Raw genomic sequence first — 22731 nt, 5'->3', positions numbered from 1 at the left:
AGCTGGGACAGCTCATCCCCACCGGGCCCTCCAACTGGCTCAGGCCGGCCTCCCCTCCCCACCTGGCCGGGCCTAGGACCGGGAGAGGCACAGCTCAGGGCCTGCCAGATCGCCCCCTTCTGGCTGGGAGTGTGGAGCCGCCCCCGTGGCTTTCAGACTGGAGCTCCCGCGGGATCTGGGCAGATTCTTGTCATAATGGGAGCCCCCACCCCAAGGACAGCACTGCCCGAGCCGAGGGGGGCCCTGGGAGTGGACAGACTTCCCCACCTGCACGTCCAGGTCCGGGGGGGACAGATGGGCCCTGAGGGAGGCGGGGGTTGGTGGGACATCCCAGAAGAGCCCCCAGACCCACTAGCCAGACGGAGCCTAGCAAAGGAGTATGTGGGGACAGGGGTCAGGAGCCACTGGCCTCGCTCACCAAGCTCCAGGCGGACAGTCCGGCCAAGGCCACAGATGAGCACGGGTGACCAGGAAGAGGGGGGGCCGGACACGCCCCCGGGACCCGGCCCAGGTGACCACGCGCGGGGAGCCGGTCCTGGCCGGTGGCACCCTGGGGATGTTGCAGGGACTGCCCTGGCCTTCCCCGAGGCGCAGGCTCCCATGGAAATCCAGGCACTAAAGAAATACTTTCTTTAATGTCTGTGGAAACCTCAGTCAGGATTTCAGCACTGGCACCAGAGTCTGCTCCCTCAGGCGGGACCTCCTCTCAGAGAGTGGGGCCCTCGGTCCCACGTGGGGGGCAGGAGAGGCGAGGGAGGAGCCGGGCCACGTCCTGCGTCCAGTCACGTGCCCTGCGTGGCGGTGCGGTGGGTGCAGGACGCGTGGGAGACGTGGGGCCAAGCTGGCTGGCGTGGCCCTGACAGCTTGGGGGAGGGTGGCCCCCCGGGGTGGGGGGACGGCGCGTGCGAGCTTCCCACCGGATGTGTCTGCAGCCGGCACTGCAGCCCCCAGCGCCTTGGGAGACCCGCGGCTGTCAGGCTCCCGGGGGCCGGTGGATCTGCGCCCCCCGAATCGCCGGGCAGAGCGGGCTACACGTCTGTCTCCACGCGCAGGCGCTCCATTCTGCGCACGTTGCCCTCCACGGCCACGCGGCTGGTGATGCATCGGGCGAAGTCCTCGGGGAACCAGCCCGTCTCCCCATCTCTCAGCCTCTCGCCGTAGAACCATCCTGAACACAGATGTGGGGCGGGTGAGGGCGGGGTCCGGGCACGAGGGCGGGGCTGCGATGCCCTCTGAGCCGCTGTTCCAGAAGGCACCAGGCCGAGGCCCCTCCCTTACAGCGGATCACCACCAGCTCCTGCCAAGGGGGCCCGGTTCCGGGTCACACGGGCACCTGGTCCTCCATCGGCAGCTCGGCCCGGATGCCGGCGCATGCCCCGTGCGGGTGTGTGCAGGGGCCCCCGGAGTAGCACAGTCACCCTCCGCCCACTTATGCCACAGAGTGACAAAGGACCTGATTCTGATCCCGTGACTCAGGGACATTTGAGGACACCCCTGAGGGAGGGTGCCGAGGGGGCCTTGGAGCACCGTGAGCAGTGGCAGAAACTGTGTCCAGGGGGCCAGGGTCAGGGTGCACCGCCCACACGGGTGTGCCCTGGGCCCTGACGGGGCTGGGGCCTGTCGCCCGGGGCCTCCCCACCAGCGCCGTTCCACTCACCGTCTTCCTGCTCCAGAACCAGGACCACATCCGCCTGCTGCAGGGTGATCTCGTCCGCCTGCTTGGCCAGATAGGCCTTGGTGACCTCCACCTGGGGCAGGTCTGCGGGGGCACGTGGGGTGGGGGTCAGGGGCAGAGCTGTCCCCGGGAGGACGTGGGCTCCACCTCCCAGCACATCCCCCGTGGCCTGGTCTCAGCAGGGCCTGGGCTGGGCACACGGGCTGGGGACACGTGGCAGCTTCCCCAGAGGCCACGGGACAGGCTGCCCCTGCCTGGCAGAGGGGGCAGGTGGCTCCTAAGGGGCGGGGCTGGAGCCAGGCTGACGATCTATGGGCCGGCCCGGCTCCGTGTGCTCCAGGTACGGGGCACGGTCCTCTCCCCCGCACGGACGAGGCGGCCCTGGGACAGAGCTGGGTCTGTGCGCACAGATGGATACACACGTACCTGGGCAGGTCACCCTGGGGGCAGACAGTGGCACGGACGGAGGGCTGGACGATACCTCTCAGCTCCGTGCCGCCCCCCTGCCCAGGGCCGGGGAAGGGGTCGCGAGCCCTGTTCTCGGTGCGGCGGGCGCTCACCTCCTTTGTTGGCGGGACTCTGCCTCTCCTTGTGTGTGAGCGCCACAATCCAGCGGGCCCGGTCACTCCTGGGGCGGGACAGAGCGTGGGTGAGGGCCTGAGGCCAATCCTGCCAGCCTGGGGACCTCTGGTTTCACACGGCCCACCCCCAGTGTGGTGCTGTGCGGGGACAGGGGGTCAAAGGGCCTCCCCGGGGTTCCTCAGGCGTCCCCCCACGGCCCTGGAGCTGTGACCCACAGTGATGATGAAGTTCACGGGACACTGGCATCCTTTCATGACCCCCCCACAAACCAGTTCCCTCGGGGGCCGGGTGTGGGAAGTCACAGGCAAGAGGGGCAGCAGGCAGGCTTTACCGAGTCAGGCCGACCCCGAGTCTCATCTGCCCAGGGTCACAGTCAGGCAGCAGCTGCACCCCTACGACCCGGGCGCTGGGTCCCAAGCCCACCGTCCCTCCCTCCCCTGCCCGCTGAGCCCCCTCCCTGCTGGCACCTCCCTGTGCTGCCCAACGCCCCCCAGCCTGTTCTGACCTCATCACCCCCACCACTGGCACCCATGCTCGAGCGCCACTGGCCTCACGGCTGCTTCTTGGCAGAGGCCTCCTGCCCCAGGACCTTTGTACTGTGGTGCCTCTGCCAGGCCCTCCTCCCCGGGCCACGCCGTGCTGGTCAGGCTGCCCCCTCCTGGCATTCCCTTCCCTGCCGTGTTTCCCTCCGTGGTCAGGTCCCCCCCCCCACCCGCCCCGGGACCTCCCCCCGACTCACGCGGAGTCGGATGACAGTAGGATCTTCTCCTGGCGGCCCTCGCTGTTGTGCAGCAGGGTCACCTGGAAGGGGTGCGGCACGGAGGAGCCGCGGCTGCCACCGCCCCCCAGCAGGGAGGGGTCGGAGGCCTCTGTCTTCTGGACCCGGATGTGGTCCACTTGGGCGTAGTCCTGCACCACAAAGCTGTCCTCGCTGCAGGGAGACAAGGGGGCGGCCAGATGCCTCCGAGGGTGTGGGGCGGCCTGGGTCCCCCGCCCAACGGGGGCCAGAAGGACGCTCCTGAGGGCTGCCCCCCTCACCCACCCCCTGGGGAGCACAGGCGGTGCGCTTTCTCGTCCCCGTGGCCTGGGCGGGCAGACCCGGGTCTGCAGGCACAGGGAGAGACCTGGCCGCCCCACGTCACCTGCAGGGGGACCCAGGCCGCTGCCGGGGCCGGGCCAGGCTGGGAGGGGGCCCCCACCGTGTGCCCCAGCTCTGAGGTCTGAGGAGGCCCGGGTGACTCCCCCAGGCCCCTCCCGGTCCCCGTCTTGGGGCCGCATGGCCCGGCACCCACGGCGGCCTACCTCTTCTTCTTGGTGACCACCAGGACGTCGTTGAACAGAAACAGGTAGCACGTGGGCCGGCTGGCCAGTTTTCGGAAAAGCCCGGTTTCCTCCACCACAGAGAGCTCCCCACGCTTCAGCAGCCAGCGGGAGGCAGAGATCAGCGGGAGGGACTGGAAGGAAGGGCCGGGGAGGTGCCTGAGTCGGGGCGGTCGGGGGGCGGGGTGTGGGCGAGGATGTACCGAGGGTGGGTGGGCACCAATCCCTGCCTCCAAGGACTAGGTGACTGCCCCCTCCCCCCGGGCTGGACCGAGGAGGAGGACAGTGAGATGTGTCCTCGCCTCAAACAAAGGGCTATTCAGTTGGCCGACAGGCACAGATGGGGCAGCTGCGCTGTGCCAGGTCCCCGGCCCAGATCCTGCTCGGCCACCCAGGCAGGTGGGTGCCCTCCCTGCCTCCGGCCGGGCCCAGGGACTCTCCAGGCACCTACTGAGCACCCCCTGAGCCAGAGAGGCCCTCACACCCTCGTCCGGACCTCCGTGGCCTCCCTCTGTCACTCCGTGGCCCTCGTGCCCTGCCCACAGCACCTGCTCCAGCCCGCTGGGCAGCCTCTGCTGGCTGATGACAAGTTGAGGCCCTGCCCACAGAGCTGCCTCCAGGCCCTGACTCCTGTAGAGCAGTTCCCAGGAGGAAGCGTCTGTCTGTCTGCTCCTCTCTTGCTGCTGGGCGCCACCCTCCCCAGGAGGTGCTTCCTGCAGAAGCGGGATCCCGGTGGCCTGGGGCACAGCGGGGTCCTGGGCAGCCGGTGGGACCACCCCTGGACCATGGGATGGTGGGGGATCCGTGGGGACAGAAGTCTGAGCCCTGCCCGCGTGGGACGGCCTTTAGGATGCCTAGTGCCCACCCCCCCCCCCCACCAGAACTGACGGCTATTCCTGGCCTCACGGGGAAACCCGAGACGCGAGCCGGCCCGGACATCGTCCTGCCCCCTGACCCCACCATGCCGCCTGCAGCCCTGGGGGTGGGGGCACAGGCCAGAGAGACCCGCGTACCCACTGAGCCTCGGGCAGGAGCGCCGAAAAGCTGAGCCCGTGGCCAAGGGGGTGGGAGTCACAAGGGTGCCGGGGAGGCCGAGGCAGAGGCCCCGGCCCCCTCGGTGCGGGCGCCCGCAGGGGCCTCCCTCCAGCCGGAGCCCCGAGAGGCGGTGGCCCCCTGACCTGAGACGAGCCGGGCGAGGAGCGGTGGGGGTGCCCACCTTGACCTTGCCGAAGTCCAGCTGCGTATGCAGGGTGTACATCTGTTCCGTGCGCTCCATCTTGTGGGCTCCCTCGTTGCACCGTCTCACCAGCTGCGAGGCGGGCGTCGGGAGAGCAGGCTGTGCCGTGGGCAGCGGCCCGGCCGCCCCGGCCCCGGCCCCGGCCCCGCCCCCACGGGCTCGCCCATCGTGTTTCAGCTCCACTCCCTCCGTGAAAAGCTGAAACCTTCCCTCCCTCCCCGCCTTGCCCTCAGGGTCTCCGCTGCCGGGTGGGGGTAGGGGGGCAGCATTCAGGCCCGGGCTTGGTCTGGGCGCCCCCTCCTCTCCCCTGGACCCTCCTCACCTTGCTGATGGCCTTGAGCGCACGGCTGGCGGCCTTGTACCTCTCAGGGTGGCCCTGACTCTTGAGGCAGAGGGTCTGCAGAGAGGATACCACACGTGAGGCGCCGAGGACCCTTTTGCCCTCCGGGCTCAGGGGCCTGCACGGGCAGGGGCGCCTCCACTAACGTCACACCGGGCGGGGCCGCAGGGAGGTCGAGGGCCAGTGTCCAGAGGGCTCCTGCCAGGCTGCCCTGGGGTGCACGGCCCCCAAACGGCTCTGCTGGGTCAGGCTGGTCCGTGGGACCCAGAGAGAGTACGCTCCCGGGACCCCAGCCCTTCCAGTCCTTGGCATCTTGGACCGGTCTGGGAGGTGCCCGTGGCCTCTCTTTCTACACTTCCCAGAGGGACCTGGGAGGTCTGATGTCCCGTCTGCTTGGAAAGACGGCACTCTAAGCGGGAGCCACACGCTGCCTCTGTGTGCTGTGTGCACGGCTGCACGTGTACGAGTATGTGCACGCAGATACACCTGCCTGCATGTGTGCGAGCGTGCACACACGTGTGTGCCTACATGTACACGAGCGTGAGCACGTGTGCACCTGCGTGTGTGAGCGTGTGGACATGTGTGCGCCTGCATGGGTGCGAATATGTGCACACGTGTACACCTGCCTGCATGCGTATGTGTGCACACATGTGCGCCTACATGTGCGTGAGGGTGTGCACACGTGTGTGCCTGCATGTCGAGCATGAACACATGTGTGCAAGTGTGAGCACACGTGTGCGCCTACATGTGTGCGAGCCTGAGCAATGCGTCCGCCTGCACGTGTGCTAGCCTGAGCACACGTGTGTGCCTACATGTATACGAGTGTGAGCACACGTGTGTGCCTGCATGTGTGCGAGTGTGTGCACACATGTGCGCCTGCATGTCTTCAAGCGTGAGCACACATGTGCACCTGCCTGCATGCATATGAGTGTGCACACATGTGTGCCTGCATGTGTGTGAGCATGTGCACACGTGTGTGCCTGCATGTTGAGTGTGAACACACGTGTGCAAGTGTGAGCACACGTGTGCACCTACATGTGAGCATGTGGACACGTGCACACGTGTGCACCTGCATGCGTGCGAGCGTGAGCACACGTGTGCGCCTGCATGTGTGAATATGTGCACACATGTACACCTGCCTGCATGCGTATGAGTGTGCACACATGTGCGCCTGCGTGTGTGAGCGTGTGCACACGTGTGTGCCTGCATGTCGAGCGTGAACACACGTGTGCAAGTGTGAGCACACGTGTGCGCCTACATGTGTGCGAGCCTGAGCACACGCGTCCGCCTGCATGTGTGCTAGCCTGAGCACACGTGTGCGCCTACATGTATGAGTGTGAGCACACATGTGCACCTGCCTGCATGCGTATGAGTGTTCACACACGTGCGCCTGCATGTGTGAGGATTGCACACGTGTGTGCCTGCATGTCGAGCGTGAACACACATGTGCGAGTGTGAGCACACGTGTGCACCTACATGTATACAAGCATGAGCACACGTGTGCGCCTGCACGTGTGTGAGCTTGAGCACACACGTGCGCCTACATGTGTGCAAGCCTGAGCACACACGTCCGTCTACATGTATACGAGCGTGAGCACACGTGTGCACCTGAATGTCTTCGAGCGTGAGCACATGTGTGCACCTGCGTGTGTGTGAGCGTGTGGACACGTGCACACGCGTCCGCCTGCATGTGTGCGAGCCTGAGCACACGTGTGTGCCTACATGTGTACAAGCATGTGCACACGTGCACCTGCACGTATGCCTCTCGCCCCCACCTGCCCTGCAGCACTGAGCAGGCATCTCCGAGGCATGAGCCACTCCAGTGAGCTGTTCAGAGCTCCACGCACGGAAGGGAAGGTGACGGGCACCCGGGCTGCCCTGGGGGCCCAGAGCCGGGACAACTGGCTGAGGATCCTGGAAAGGAGGCAGCGGCCCAGGACCCGCCCTCGGCAGAGGCCCGGGCAACCCTGGTTCTCACTCATCCACCTGAAGGGACCTCGTGAACCTTCTAGCACGGGGACGAACACCTGCGGAGTGCTGGCGCCGCTCCTGGCACAGAGCCCGGGGGGAGGGTAGGGTGGGGGGAGGCTATCAAATGTCAAAGCCGTCTTACGACTGAGTGACGAGGTGGGGGAGGGGGCGTGCCGTGCTCCACTCCACTGGAGAGGGGACCCGGGCAGCTCCGTCCCGGCGTCCGGCCGACCTCCCTCCCAGGGCGGGGTCCGCGCTGTGTACTCACGTCCGTCAGGAGGGGCAGCCGGGTCACCCTCTGCATGGGGAGGATGAGGAAGGAGATCATGGGGAGACCCCCGCACGCGGGACGCTTCTCGATCTCCCTCAGGGCCTCGTGGAAGGCGGTGTTGCTGCTCCTATGACAGAGAACGGGGCTTCCGAAGTCAGGGCGGCGGGAGGGGAGGGGGAGCCCGCAGGAACGCGCCCCAAGACCAAGGCCCCCCCGAGACCGAGGCCCCCCGAGACCGAGGCCCCGCTCACATCAGCCTCTGCAGGGCGCGCTGCTGATAGACCTCATTGGAGCAGTAGGCGACGTAGGGGTGGAAATGCTGCTCCGCGTGTTCCTCCAGGATGTCGCTGATGTCCTCCACGCACACCTGCGCCTTGTGCCGCTGCTCTAGGGCCTCGAAAAACCTGAGGGGTGAGAGCGGGCTGGGGCCTGGCCGTCGGGGACCGGCTGCCCAGGCCGGCGGCGAGCCGTGACCTTCCCGGGGAAACCCCGGGACAGGTCAGCTCCTTCAGCCTGAAAAATAGGGCAACTCCGAGGCCACTTCCCGCGCGGTTCTGGCGGAGACCCCGGGGGAGCCCGCAGGCCGGACGGGGAGCCTGCTGCTCTGGTTTCATGCCCTGGACTTGGGTCAGGCCAGCCCGGAGCCCTGGCTCCCTCTGCCCGGCTCAGGGTGGGAGTGGGGGCTCTGGGCGGACTCCCCGGTAGGGACCCCCCAGGCCCCGCTTCCCCCTGGGGCTCCCTTCCGAGATCAGCCGTGACTCGGCCTCGGCCACGGACAGGAGGCTGCTGCCACCTCAGGAGGCCGGACGTCCCACCCCAGGACAGCGATGGCCAGCCAGAGGCCCTGGGGAGCTCAGAGGCAACCACGTGGCCGCTTGGCACAGAGGACAGCCGGCCTACGGCGGCCCCGGGCCCTCTGCTGCGCCTCACGGACACGGAGCTGAGGGGCAGAGCTGGGTGGAGGGGCAGCCACCATCCCGGGCCCCCACGGAGTCAGGGGCTGCAAGCTTCCCCGGGGCTGGTCACCGCGGCTCCGCAGGAAGACTGTCTCCAGGGACAAGATAGCCACCCCCCGCCCACCCCGCACGGCCCTGAAACTTCATGGGGCAACAGGTAGCAGGGCCTGGGGGCTGGGGGGCTCGGGGGCTGGACTGATGCTGATGTGAGTGAACCGGGGCCGAGCCACCTTCTGTCACCTGCCCCACCCTAGTCTGCAGAGGGGGGCTCGTGGGGCCCACCTATGCAGTTTAGAGAGCATGCTGGGGCATGAGGGACGCTGTCCCGGGGTCTCCTGGGACCCAGCGTTGGGTGCAGCTGAGTGCACACGGGTGCATACGTGGGCTGTGCCCTCCGTGGGAGTAAACACACACGTGCACCCGCTACCAACCACACTCACACTCACGCAGGCACATATGTGCACACACACACGCACACACCTGCACAAATACATACACACACGCACTCGGGCACATGGACGCACACACACCTGTGCAAGCATAGCCACTCGGGCACACGGATGCACGCACACAGCTACGCACAGGCCCGTGCAGGCCTGGCCCCTCCTCCACCCTGGGCCTTGCAACCAGAGCCCCAGGCCAGGCCCAGACACCACCAGGCGGAACATGACCCGAGGCTGCAAGTAAAGGGCCCCCCCCCCCCGCCCCGCCCCGTGGGCACCGCCCGCCTCGTCATTCGGCCGCCTTCACCCGATGTCCCGGGGGGGATGTGTCCCGTGGGAGGAACTCCACCCTCTCAAACATCCAAGGGACAGGGCGCTGGGGCTGCTGGGGCGCCCGCGGGCCTGGTGCCCAGCCTGTCCCTGGACCAGCTGTCGGCGGCCTCAGGGCCCAAGAAGGTTCTCGCGTTCCCTCCCAGCGGGCAGCAGCTCCGATCCGTCCACCCCGCAGTCCCGGACGGGGAGTGTCCTGGAGCCCCAGCCCTCCCGCCCTCCGTGGGCGTGGGCCTCACCTCTGGCTGGCGCTCAGGACGTCCAGGATGTTGGAGAAGAGGTGATGACGCTCCATCTGGGTCATCGTTGCCTGCAGCTCCCCGGACTGCAGGAACTCGGCCACCAGGATGCCCAGGCTGTGCTGGTACGAGAACTCTGACGTGAGGATCTCAAAGATGGCCTGGCGGGGAGGACAGCGGCTGCTGGGGCCACCCTGCGCCTCGGGGGTGCGGTCCGGGTGCAGGACGGGCCGGACCCGGGGCAAGGCTGGGAGCGTGGCCGTGGGGACAAGAGCCCGACACCTGGGTACATGCTCTGGCTCGGCGGCTACCAGCCGTGATGCTGGCGAGGACTCGCACCCGCATCCGAGAAGGGGCGACGGTAGGCCCCGCCACCCCGCCAAGGGCATCAGCCATCGTCCCAGTGCCCGGCCCAGGAGGTGTCCCCACGACCACCGTCCCCCATGCGTTGTGTGACCCACGCCAAGTCTTGGGCACAGGACTGGACCCCCCCCCCCCGCCCCCAGCCCCCTTACCTCCTGCCTCTTGCGCTCCTCAGCAGGCAGCCTGTCCAGGATGCCGGACTCCACCACCTGAGGGGGGCACAGGCCTGGGGGTCACGGGGTGCTCATCCCGGAAGCCCATCCTCCCTTCCAGAGAGCCCCGGGGCGGCTGAGGAACGAGACAGGCATCTGGAGGCGATGGCCGACAGACACCCGAGGGTGGGGAGTGTGGGCTCCGTCCCCTAGAGCTGTCCCGGGGGCCGAGAGGCCCAAAGCCACCCAGGAGAGCTGAGCGGCGAGCCACGGCCATGACTCAGACACACCTGGCCCAGGGGGGCGTGCGGCCTGCCCGGGAGGTAGGGGAGGCGTTCCAGCTCTTCACCCCTGCAGGCCCAGCGGCCCTTGGCTGCCCATCCGGCCACAGCGTGTCCGCGGTGGCCCTGCAGAGCCGGCCAGGCCGCCCCATGGCCCAGGGGCACCCCCCCTGCAGGACCCAGAGCCACCTGATCCTTGCCCTTCTCCCCTCTGGGCTGGCCAGAGGCTGTCACCAGCGCCTGGGCCGGGAGTTGGGGGGCTGGGTAACCCCCTGCCTCCTCGTCCAGCCCAGAGGCTTGGCTGAGATCCCCCGAGCTCGGGTAGGAACAGAATCTGCCAGCATTTTGAGGGTGCGGGGTCCTGGACCATCTATGCCAGGAGACCACCCACACACCCAGGCTGCGTGCAGCTCTGTCCCTGGGCCCTCGGGATGGGTCGCCAGTGCTTGCCCTCCTGGGGTAGTGGCAGGCACCTCCCCACACACACCTGCTCAGAGCACCAGGGCCTCTGAACCAGCCGAGCTCTCCCCGGAGACCCCCACAGCCCTAGGGCAGGGCCCTCGCCCTTCCCCTGCCGTCTCCCCCCTTGGACCCTCCTGCCACTTTCCAGGGCCTCGGAGGGGGTCCTTCTGCCCACAGCTCCGCAGGCCACTCTGAGTCGGGCGAGGGCCAGGGGCTCACCTGTGGGGGGCTCGTCACATATGCGCTGATGGCACGGGCCCCTAGCTGCTCTCCTTCCCTCGGGACCAAACCCAAAGTGCCCCTGGAGCAGGGCGGCTCTGAGGGTGCCAGGAAGGGGGGCCCCCTGCAAGCTGGGCATAGGAGGGTACTTCTGGAAGCCTCCTCCCCTCACTGGGAGGAGGACCCCGACCGGCTTTGAGGGGCCAATCGCCCGTGGGCTCGGACGCAGAGCGTCACCCCACCGTCCTGGCCTCACCTCCGGGAGCTGGCTCCAGGTGATCTGCGCCGGCCGGTAGCTCTTGACCACGATGGGGGCGTCCGCCTTCCCGGTTCCGTCGGGGCTGGACGGCTCGTCGAGCAGGTCGTCGTCAGACTCGTGGCTGGTGTTGAGGCCCCGCTCCCGGATCTCCTGGTAGAACCTGGGGTCTGGGGACGGGGGGTGTGTCACCGGCAGGCCTGGGGGCTCTGAGCGGGTTCCCCCCGGGAATCTGCGGGCTGAGTCCTCCCCGGGAGACCCTGAGGGCATCAGGCGGTGCAGGGCCCCCCACAGCAGGCTCCCCTCAGGCTGGCTGGCTCCCATGGCTGTGCCCGGCCGAGCCCAGGACAGGGCTGGTGTCCCCATGCAGAATGTGGCACCTTCAGACCAGGGCCGAGCTGACCAATCAGAGCCGTGGGGGCCGCCCTCGGTGGGGGCTGCTCCCAGGCTGGGCCGAGAGCAGTGGACGCCTGTTCCCGAGTCCTCCGACCCGAGGTGCGGTCTCCCGCTCTCCCACTCTGCAGCCATCACCACCCCCCCCCGCCCCCCGGGGGCCAGCTGGCGCCTGGCTCAGGGCCACCAACCCTAACCCTTCTCTTCCTGTCCTGGCTCTGAGACTGGGCACCACCGCTCCTCTCCCTGGGGCAGGAGGGGGCCCGGATCCTGACGCCTCCCCACCCCCAGGCCTGTGGCTGTCCACACGGGGGGGCCCCCTCCTGGCTGAGCTCCTGCACCCTAAGAACCTGCCCCCTCACAGCCACTGGGTGCTGCATCCTGGCGGGCGGGCCCCTCCCCCGCCCCTCCCCCGTGGGGTCCCGTTGGCATCACCCCTCAGCAGGCCAAATGCACTGCTCCGGGCCCTCCTGAGCCCCCAACACTGGGCTCCCTGTGTCCCGTGCGCAGTATACACAGCATGGGTGTCTACACCCTGGGGCCAGCACCCCCTGGCTGCACCGGTGCAGACGGGCCTGGCACACACATGCACGCTGGACAAACGCCTCCTGGGGTGAGTGTGGGCGCTCTGTCCATCCCCTGCCCCTGGAACAGCACAGAAGAGCCCGAGGGAACTTTCCAGACACGTCAGAACTGCACGATGAGACAAGCCACCAGGACCTCCAGCCCCCAGAGAAATCCCAGTCGGCCTGTTCTCCCTGCGCCGCACCAGCCTGCCCTGCCCCCCAGCAGCCCCGGCGAGACCAGCCTCAGCTGCGCCCGGCCTGGCCCATACTGGCCTCTCAAGGTCACGTCCCTTGGCCACACTCACCGTCCTTGAAGGAGCCCTTGTGTGCACGTTTCCGCCCCAGTGTCCTCTGTGCAAACAAGAGACACGGAAACAGGGCCGTCAGTGGGGAGGAGGGGCAGGTGTGAGTCCACAGCAAGGCCACCCTGGGGGCCCGGAGATCTCATAGCACCACATGTGAAGGCATGCCCAACAGGAGGGGGCCTCTGCTGGGCACGTGGAAGGTGCTCGATAGACGTCAGCTCCACAAGGAATGCACGGCCACCAAGCAGAGGCTAGGGCAGGTAGGGCAGGGTGACTGAGAGCTAGGCAGATCCAGGAGTGCTGCCTGGAAGAGGCAGGCAGGCCTGAACTAATCAAGAGCGGTGCTCGGGACAGCAGGGTGTTCCGACTGGGTCTAGAGAGAAGCCCAAGCAAGGCCGGACGGGTGTGCAGAAGGCCCAGGGTGGGAGCCGGGGCCACACCGGGGGAAGCAGGAAGGGCAGGGACTGGCAGGTTAGTGTCGAGCTCCCAGCACAGGCTTGGGGTCCCAGCAGCTGCAGAGGCTGCAGAGGCAGGTGGGGGCAGGCAGGGTCTTCAGGCAGCCCCGGCCCCGGCAGCTGGCCGCACAGAGCCTGCCCTCTTGGCCAGGACACGGTTTTTCCCGACCTCGGGGCTATGCAGGTTCCGGGAAAGGGAGAGGTTTCTTCAACAAGTTGGGGCCTGAAAACTCCCCTTGTGGATCGGGAATGTGTGGCGCTCCCCCCACACTGGGCCCTGCTCCCCCACCCCGGGCCCCGTGCCCCCGCTCCCAGCACCCCTACCCCTCCTGCCTCTGGGTCTGGGCACCTGCCCAGAGTTCACCCTCTGCTTTCTGCCTCTGGACCACCTCAGAGTTCCTTGGGAGCCCCTCCTCCGTGCTCTGCTGGCCCCCCAGGTTCCCCCAGCCCAGACCGGAGCACCCCGGCGCACGCCTGCCCCCTCCCTGCCCTAGGACCTCGCTGGGGGCCACCTACAGGGGTGCCCTCGGCACCCCGGCTCCAGGTGTGCAGGAAGTCAGGAAACGTCTGATGCGAGGGAGTGAGGTGGCAGCTGGACGGGCCCTGGGTGGCTGCAGTGTGCCTAGGTCCTGAGGCAGCTTCTGGGGCCCGGGCATCTCAGGGAGGCCTGGCAGGAGCTGCGCCCCACCTCCAAGGCCACGGGCATCTGAGGACTGCAGCCAAGGTGGTCCCCGGGGGTCCCCTCTGCACGTACTCCGACGGGTGGGCTTGGCTTCTCCTCCGCCCGCGGCCACGGCTCCCGGTCCCGGTGACAGCCCCCGGAGAGGCGGCCACCGGAACATCAACTCTGGGCACGGGGGCCCCTTCCCACCAGCCCTGTGCCCGGCCCGTTCTCTCGAGAGCACCGAGGTAGAGCGGCTGTCGGGCAGGGCGGGGAAGGCGTGCGCGCAGAGAGGGCGTCACGCGTCTCCTGAGTCCCCAACCAGGGGGCCCCTCGGGCAGACCCATCGAAGCCAGGTGCTGCTGTGAGGTCGGCACTGAAACTCGTCCTCGAGACAGGCCGGCTCCCCTCGGGGCTCAGAGAGAGAGGCTGCCTTCGGGACGCTCCGTTCCTCGCTGCAGCTGAGAGCGGGGACCCCCGAGCCCGGGGTCCTACAGAACCCCCCCGACCTCGCCGAGCCTCGACTGCCTCATCTGTAAAGCGGGCACACTCACACTCCGCTTGCAGCCTGCCCATCAGACCGAACCGGATACACGTCAGGACCCTGCGCGAAGTAGGTGCTCACTGAATGGCAGCCGCACGAGACAGGTGACGGTGGCGGTGACAGCGAGGGTGACAGTGAGCCTCCGTCTGTGCCTACAAGCTCTCGAGGCCCCTCACGGCACGGCCCCCGCCCCGAAGTCCAGGCGGCACGGCCCCCTACCTTATTCTTGGCCGGGCACCGAGCGGGAGGCTGGCTGGGCTCCTCCGCCAGGGCCTGGAGCTTGGGGCTGAGCTGGAGGGGGCCCCTCTCCCCGCCCGGCGCCTCCAGGCTCTTCATGGCCGCCCGGTAGGATCGGTTCCGTAGGTTCCGTCTCAGCGCCCCCCCGGGACCCGCGTCCACGTCCATGTCGTCCAGGGAGAAGCTGGGGGCTGACAGGAGCCGGGGGTCCCGCCGGGCGGCCTCCTTGCTGAGCACGGCCGCCCCGAAGCTCTGGTGGCGGGCCGGGGTCTTGGCCTTGCTCGACACGGCCAGGCTTCTGGGGATCAGCTGCTGAGTGCCCATCTTGAGGGCCGCGGGGCTCTGCGTGCTCAGGACGACAGCCCGTGGCTCCTCGTCCTTAGGGGACACAGCGGGGGGCACCGGGGTATCGAGCTGGAAGCCTTCGTTGTCCCCGAGCTGCAGGGTGCCCCGCACCATCGGGAGCCCGGACGCCGGGTTCCCCCTGGCATCGAGCCGCAGCTCGGAGTGGAAGCGGTATTCCAGCAGCTTCTCTTCCAGGGAGCTGTCCGAGTGTCGCTGGGACATGCTGAGTGGCCACGGTGTCCTGGGGCGAGAGGGCAAAGGTGAGGGCAGGTGGACACGCACACCCTGCAGCCCTCCTGCCCGCGGGCCCCGCCCACCGCCTCTCAGCGCCCGCCCGGCCAGGGACCCCGCTCGGGATGCAGGGCCCGGAGGCTGGGAGCGGGGTGTGCGGGGGGCGGGAGGCTCAGGCCTGCCGGGACCCAGCTGCTGGGACCGGAGCGGAGGACAGGCAGCCCCCCGCCCCCCCCCCCCACCATGCTTCCTCTGGTGGGCGCCCACGCCGAGGACGGACCCCCAGGCCGGGGGGTGCAAGCGTGTGGCAATGAGGGGCGTGTGGCCCCGGGGCCCTGCCGGCCCGAGCCGGGTCGGACACTGGGCATCTTGGCACCACCTCCTCCTGGTCGCCGTGAGCACCGCGAACGAAGCTGTCTGTGGGGCTCCCGGGACCCCAGCCTCCACCGCACCCCCACGTTCCAGAGCACGCAGGGCCAGGCTCCGCCGTGCTGGGGGAGGTCGTGTCAGCTCGCTCACTCGCGGGACACGCCAGCCGTCTGCATTCTCGGTTTGCAAACGAAGACACGAGGCCCCGAGAAGCCCAGGAGCCCCCAGGGTGTGGGATGGGACGCGTGGGAAACTGGGTGGGGGCTGACCCCCGGCCTGTGTGATTCCAGACCCTCTCTCTTCACCGCCCCGCGTGGTGACTCCCGCGTGGCCGGCTGTCTAGGTGGCCTTTCTGCGTGTGCAGTGACACGCCCGGACTTTCCCGCATTCACGGACTCTGAGCAGGGCCGACCGACCCCGTCTCAAGAGCCCACTGGGCACGGTCCCTCTATGCCTGGATGCAGAGGGGGGAGGGGGGCGTCTGCAGACACCCGGGGCCCATAGCCCCTGCTCGGTCTCCCTGCATCCCGTGGATGCTCGTCCCTCCGGGGACCCTGAGCGCCTCACACGTGCAGAGCCCCGCCGACCGGCGTGGGGCTGGCTCTTCAGCTTGGTCTGGCTCGTGCCGGGCCGAGGGCACACGGCCCTGCGGTGTGGACGGGCCCGCCGCTGCCTTTCCACTGTGAGGGCCCACACAGGCCTCCCAGCCACCGGCTTCTGGCCAGCGACCGTCACATCCCTCGGCTCTTTTCTGTGCCTCCCGCTCAAGATCGGCAACGTGGGCAGAATGGTGACAAAGCCTCGGGAGCAAGGCTCCCGCTCGCAGGAGTCGAGTGCTCCGCGGCCCGGCCCTGGGCCGCGGGGCTGCGAGGAGCGACGCCTCAGCCGCCGGGCGGAGCCATGGCCACAGTGACCCGCGCTGGCCAGGGCAACAGTCAGGGTCGGGAGAACTTGGAGGCCTGCGGGAGACGCACTCCTTTGCACCTCCTCCTTTCAACGTTAACGCAAGCAACACTCCTGTGCTTCTTGTAGACACGGGGCTTGTGCACACGAGGCTGGAAGCCCATTTTTCAGGCAGAAAAATCAAGTCTCCGAATCTGCAGCCCAGGTGGCTGAGACTCTGCGCCCAGCTTCCGCGCGGCATCCTTTGCCACGTTCCCTGCCGATCTGGGAAGGAACGGAGACGCAGTTTATCCGACAGCTCCGTGGGAGTGAGGCGGTCACCTGCCCTCTCCTGCCCCGGGGGGGCGGAGGGGGGCGCGTAGCCAGAGGTGCCCGGGCCTGCGCCAGGCCTCCCGGGCCTCTGGAGTCGACGGCTCCCTGGACCCCAGGGACACCACTGCCATCCGTCCCAGGACACGCCAGGCAGGTCCCAGCCTGAGCCTACCTCCCACACTCCCCGCCCAACCCTGCATCGGAAGTTCCCGGCCCAGCCTCGGCTCCAGAACCCCTCCCTGAGGGGCAGCCGGGCCCCAGAGGGCCCTAAGCCACAGCACCGGCCGGTGTGACAGCAGCAGCCGGGAGCCTGGCTGCCTGTGCTCCGACCCCCAACACACAGGGTCTCTGCTGAAGCCATCCCAGAGAGGCGAGTGTGGCTGCCTGAGGAGCCCTGGCCGCCCCCACCCCGGGAGGACTGCCCACACATTCCTGGGGACATTCTGAGTCGCAGGCAGCCAGTGGCGGGCGGTCCCCCACCCTGGCTCACCCACCCCCACGTAAACTTTGCATTCATCCAGGCCTGGCCGAGAAAGGGGTTTCTGGTAGACTTTGACCTCTATGCAGGCCAAGCAAAGTGTCCCCGAGTGGGGAGCCCGAAGGCTTGGTCTGTCCTCTTAGTCTGGGAGGCGTTTACCGTGGGAGCATTTCACCTCGTCGCCCTGAAAACCAGCACTGTGACTGTGCCTTCCACCTGCCCCATCCCCCGTCCTCCCCCTCCCCTTCCCCACCTCAGGCCCTAGGCCTGGTCTTCTGGGCCCAGACCCTGGACCCGGACCCTGGACCCCAGACCCCGGACACAGCCAGTAGCAGGGCTGCTCTCAGCAGGGGGCAAAGTCTACTCTGGGGACAGGAGGTGCCCCAGCAGGAACCTGTCGGGTGAGCCACTGCTGGGTGTGACCTCCGTTCTCAGTAACGTGGCCGCACCCACAGGCCTGGAGTGCCACCCGCGCGGGGACCGAGGCCCGAAGAGGAGTGGATGCCATCCCAGGGCTCTGCTGGACCTCCAGGACCGGGGCCGGCTGCAGCCAGCTGTCGGGGGGGGGGGGTGCAGCTGACATGGGCACACTCTGACCTCCTCCTTCTAACCTCAGGGTTCTCACAACTCCCCGGGCACAGGTCCAAAAGTCACACGGCACCGAGAGGCCTACCGTGAAAGACAGGTGTCCCCTCCTCCACTGCCCTGTCCCCCACAGGCCACCGCTCCGGGCTCTACAGCTTTTCCCCGATGTCTGCTATTCTGAGATCTGATCACACAGACCAGCCTCTCCCCGCCGTGTGGATGGGATTCCAGCCCAGTACGCAGGACCCGTGGGTGTCTGTGTTAGTACAGCCGGCTTGGCCGAGCAGGACGCCAGCGCCTGGCCTCCCCTCGTTAATAATTCCCTCTTGTTGACCGGCGGCTGTCCTCCTGTTAACTCCCTACTCGTTCCCGTGTCCCTGCCTCGCGTGTTTGGACCACACACTCCATGCGATCAGTTCATCAGCCCTGGTTCTCCCAGAGACCCTGGCCTCTCTCCCCGGCGCTCCCTTCCCTGCCCCCAGATCCCATCCTGGGACGGTCCTGGAGCTCCCCACCTTCCTGAGGCTACGAGGTAGCCTCACGGGAAGCAGATCTTTGTCCCTGAGGCGGGTAACCTGCTGAGCTCAGAGTCCCGTGGGAGATTATTTTCTTCCAGAATCCGGAGGCCTCCTTTCTTGTCCGGTGCTCTGCTCCTGGGAAAACACCAGACACGCTCCGACGCTGGCTCCCTGGACGATCACAGCCTGGGGCGTCCCCTGCCCTGTGGAGGTGTGGCTCCCACTTTCTGGTGGGGGGTGACAGGGAGCACCGGCACTCGTGGGGAAAGGTCCACATGCACTCCCTGAGCCACAGACTTGTGCCTCCTTCCAGCCCCTTCCTCGGGCCTCGCAGGTCTGGGCGCATCCTGGTGATCTCTCGTGCAAACTTTCCCCCGCCTGTTTTCTCCAGCCCCTCTTTCCGGGACGGCCCGGATCCCGCACTCCGACCTCTGGCATTGTCTCCACGCTGCGGCCTCTTCTGTCCTGGGTTTTCATTCTCCGCCCACGCCGTGGGAGATTCCAACTCTTCCAGAAACCAGCACTGTTGTTTGCACGTCCTGCAAAGAGCCGTCCAGAGCGCCCTGTCCCTGCGGCGTGCTACGGCTTCTGTCGACGCTGAAAAGGTCGCTTGTGGTTCCTTTCTGCTCCTGTATGGGCCTCTGTCACGAGCTCGAAGGCAGAAGGCCCTCCCGGTCCCTCTTGGCTGTCTGCTTCGACTTTAGGAGGGAAGACGGCGCCACGCAGGGAGTGTTGCTGCCCCCCATGCTCCTTGGGGACCCCCGCCCCCCGCGTCTCCACCCGCCGCCTCTCCTCTGGCTGGTCGGCTCTGCAGAGCAGCTCTCCCTAGGTCCTCACTGGCTGCCGGCCTTGGCCTGGTGTCCGGGGGCCAGTGCAAGGGAGGGGCCGAGGGCACGGACTCGGGCAAATGCCAGCCACACTGTCCGGGCAATGGAGCTCCCGAGAGGGAGGCCAGCTGCCCTGCGGCGACCATGGGGTCACAGGGGCGGGTCTGCTCCCCAGCACAGCTCCTCCAGAGACACCCGGGGCCCTGAGGGCTGCGTGCTGCGTGTCCGTCTTCCCGAGGGGTCTGTGGGTCCTTCCGGCCCAGGGACGATTTCGGTTCACATCTGCACAAGCGGCTGGGCTCGATGGTGAGAAGCGAGCTCTTGGCTGTGGTGGTGCGAGCTCCGCCCTGGTGCCCTCGCCCCGGTGCCGCATCCTCCCGGGGGGCCCTGGGGTCCGTGCCCAGAACCCACCCATAAGGGTACTTAGCTTCGAGCCGGCAGAAGCCACCAGGGCGCATCACAGGGGCTTCCACACCCATCCACACCACCTTTTAGGTGACTTTCAGGGGACTTCCTGCTGTCTCCGCACCGGGTGGGTGGGGGAGGGTGGTGACCTGTTGAGTCCTTGGAATCCATGGCATTTAACTCTCCTTTTGCACTCCGCAGCCGGCCCGGTGTCCGAGGCACAGGTGCAGGGACAGGTGAGGGGCACCTGTGACTTGGGAGGGAGGAGGGGCAGCAGGCGGGGTCAGGGAGGACCAAGCGGCCGGGTCAGCGGGGCCTCAGCGGCACTTGGTGCCGGGGGTCCTTGCAGCCGGGTGCCCGGCTCCTGCGTTCTTCTCACCAGACGGGCTCCCCGGACTCCATGGGCTCAGCGCCCGCCCTCCCGCTGCCTGACAGAGGAGATCAGTCCACCTGGCCCTGTGGCCCTGTCCACAGCTGCTCCCACTGCCACTGGGACCACTCCGTCCGTGGGGCCTCTCTGTCCCTTCTGCCCTGCCTCCAGGTCCCCCTGACCCCACCCTGCCCGGTGGGGCCCGGCCTCCCGAGCACCAGACCCTGGTCTTTGCTCAGGCTGACTCGGGACACGATGATGGTCTTGTACTTGGGTAATTCTGCAGGGCCGCGCTCAACCGTCAGAGTCACACGGAATCTGGGGGCAGGATTTGGCCGTGTAAGTCACAGAGCACACAGCAGATGGTTCCATTTGCCAGGTGGCCAGGGGTGGTTCAGGGACTCTCGACTGCGGTGGCCTTGCCCTCCCCCGACCAGAGACACCTGGCCACGTCCGGAGCCAGTTTTAGAGGTCAGGGCCGGTCCTGACTTGCTGCCCCGCCTGTGTGGGTGGAGACCGTGCCTGTAGGTCAACACCCTGCAGGGGGGACCTGTCCGGAGCAAATGTCTGCAGTGCCTAGCTTAGCTGACTCCACCCCTTCACGGTGGGGGTCAGGGAAGCCCAGCCCCGCAGAGGCCACCTCCCTTTCTGGTGGGGCCCGGGAGACCCACTGGCCATGCCCAGCCTGGCACCGGGCCTGGCAGCAGGGAGGGGCCGTGCTGGGCCCGCCCCACGCAGAAGCCTCCCGCTGCCTCTTGCTATGAGGCTTCCAGGCTCGGGCAGCGGTCACAGAGAAGACCACCTTCCCGGCTCAGTCTGCGACGTCCATGCCCCTGGCTCCTGTGTCTGGGTCCGGACGTCCCATAAACCTGGCTCCGGGCCCAGACTCAGCTGACACGCATGCCATTTCCCCAAAGAAGCCTCAGATGGGAAATCAGAGCCCCGACTCTGACGGGAGCTTGGACAGGTGACCAGCAGGTGTCTTCCAAATGCTTTCTCCCCCGCAGTGTCTGCAGTCCCTCCCCCATCTTCGGGAAGGTGGGTGTGTTCCCTCCCTGACAGGTGAGGGAACCTGGGGGGGGGGGGTCAGGCTGCCTGTCACCAGAGAGCCGGACGAGGAGCCAGGCCTGTGCTGACCTAGATGACGGTCCTGCGGGGCCCCGCAGACGGGCAGGGATTCTCACCAGAAATAAAGACGCTCTTACAGACGGTCGGTCGCACGAGCACGGTCACTGCCATGGGCAAAAACGACCAGCAGCCGCGATCCGTCTGGAAACCGAAACTAAAATTCCGGGCCCCAGACGGACGCAGGGTGAGTGGCTGTGCCCATCAGGTCACGCACACAGACTGCCCCTCAGGGACAGCACACGTGGGGGCCCCAGCAAGCCCCTGCACCCCTGTGCCTCATGTCCCCTGCTGGGGAACAGCACTTCCCGGGCGGGGGCGGAGATGACCCCGGGGACCAGAGCTCTCCCAGGCTTCTCCCCCAAAGGAGGCCCTCTGCTCGGCTCAGTCCCTCTCACTCTGCAGGTGACATCTGTCCAAGGGACTTAAGACCTTACTTCTTCCCGAGGTCCGCACCTCCTGCCGCGCTCTCCCACCAGGCCTGGGGGAGCCGGGGGCAGCGCCTTTGATCTACGTGGGCAGAGGTCGCCCTGTTCTTGTGGCCCGCGGGCAACCCCAGAACAGCTCAGCGGCAACGGAGTCGGGGCCCTCTCTGTGGGTACCCTGACTACCCCCTTTTACAGACGAGGAAACCGAGGTCCAGGAGCCTCACGTAACTTGCCTTAGTTCATACGGAACCAGGGCCCCCACCCCTAAGCACTCGGCCACGGGGGTGTCAGGGTGGACAGGGTCAGACACCCTCCTGCTGGTCCCGGCCAGGTCCCCAACAGGCGCCCTCCGAACCCCCACACCAGGAGGGGCAGATTGTTCACCTCAAGGAGAGAGGGAGGAATCAGGCCTTCCCGGGCTTCGGGTCAGATGAAGAGGTTCCCCCCCACCCCCCATGCCGGGTGCTGGGCTGAGACCCACCCAAATCTCAAAGGGGGCTCTTGCCTCCCGGATGCAGAAGCCGAGGCTGGTGTCAGCAGTAAATGGGGCCCCCGGCCCTCCAGAAGCTGCTCCCATACCCCTCCCTCCTCCTCCCCTACTAGGTAAGAGTGAACAGCACCCCTGTCCCCCACCTGGGCCTGTCCACCACATCCACCGGGTGGGGGAGGCGGTGGATTTTGGTCTGTTGTGGGCGGATGTTCCTTTCGGGGGCTGCTGACTCTTGAGGCCAAAGAGGGTTTGGGCAGCAGATTGCCCGGAGTTTGGGGGAGGGTGGTTTTGTCCCTGCTCCTGACCTCCATTTCCAAAGGTCCTGGGGCTTCCTCAGGGTCTCCCGGCTCTGATGTCTAAACAGGAGACCCTGCGACAGAAGCGTCGCCCCGGGGCTCGAGGGGAGGCAGGGGGCGGGCAGCAGGACGCCGGAGGCCGCGCGGGGTGGGGTCCGGGGACCCGGGTCGAGCCGCGCCCGGGCTGCGGGCTCCGTCCCGCGGCGGAGGGAGGGCGCCGCCAAGTTTCGCCGACCGCGGGGCGCCGGCGGGAAAGGCGCCCCCGGGTTCCCGGGCCTCCCCGCCCCCACCCCGCTCACCCGTCCCCAGGCTCACCTGCGCCGCGCGCCGGGCGGAGGACGTGGCGGCCAGCGGGCGGCGACTCGGGCCGGTGTAGCCTCCGGGCTCCGCGCCCCGGCCCCGCGGCCGATCCGGGCCGCGCTCCGAGCGCCGCCGGTCCCTCCCAGGCCCCGCCCCCCGCTCCCTGCGCGGCCCCGGGGCCGGGGTGGGGTGGGGGGAGGGGAGGCGCGGGCGGGCGCGCGCGCGCGGCCGCAGGCCAGGTGGGCGCCCAGGTGGGTGGGCGCGCGCGCGCGCGCGGGCAGGGCGTGGGCCGGGCGGGAGCGGACGGCCGGGCGCGCCCGGGACACCTGGCCGGGCCACCTGCGTCACCGTCCCCACCTGGCCGGCCGGCGCTCACGTGACCCCGCGGCCGGGCCGGCTCAGCTCCCCGGGCCGCAGGTGTCCGCCCCCGGACCGCCCACCCCGCCCGCTGCGGCCCGGCCGGCGTCGCCCGCGGGCTTGGGGCGTGCGTG

General features: G+C 68.1%; 1 protein-coding gene across 1 annotated transcript; it reads right to left on the bottom strand.

Moving 5' to 3' along the window:
* Window positions 1-616: 616 nt before the first annotated feature.
* ARHGEF16 (Rho guanine nucleotide exchange factor 16) lies at window positions 617-22349 on the bottom strand. Its single transcript, XM_043573610.1, has 15 exons — window positions 22256-22349; window positions 14241-14844; window positions 12362-12407; window positions 11098-11267; window positions 9880-9936; window positions 9365-9525; window positions 7648-7800; window positions 7394-7523; window positions 5137-5211; window positions 4794-4886; window positions 3560-3711; window positions 2997-3188; window positions 2236-2303; window positions 1658-1759; window positions 617-1168 (listed from the first exon to the last, which is right to left on the bottom strand). The coding sequence occupies exons 2-15, from the start codon at window positions 14823-14825 to the stop codon at window positions 1029-1031; spliced, it is 2124 nt and encodes a 707-aa protein (XP_043429545.1). The 5' UTR covers window positions 14826-14844; window positions 22256-22349; the 3' UTR covers window positions 617-1028.
* Window positions 22350-22731: the final 382 nt, after the last annotated feature.

This window comes from Prionailurus bengalensis, chromosome C1 (assembly GCF_016509475.1).
Source record: "Prionailurus bengalensis isolate Pbe53 chromosome C1, Fcat_Pben_1.1_paternal_pri, whole genome shotgun sequence".
NCBI classification, from domain to species: Eukaryota; Metazoa; Chordata; class Mammalia; order Carnivora; family Felidae; genus Prionailurus; species Prionailurus bengalensis.
The sequence above is the reverse complement of the archived record's forward strand: the minus strand, read 5'-3'. Positions and strand labels throughout refer to the sequence as shown.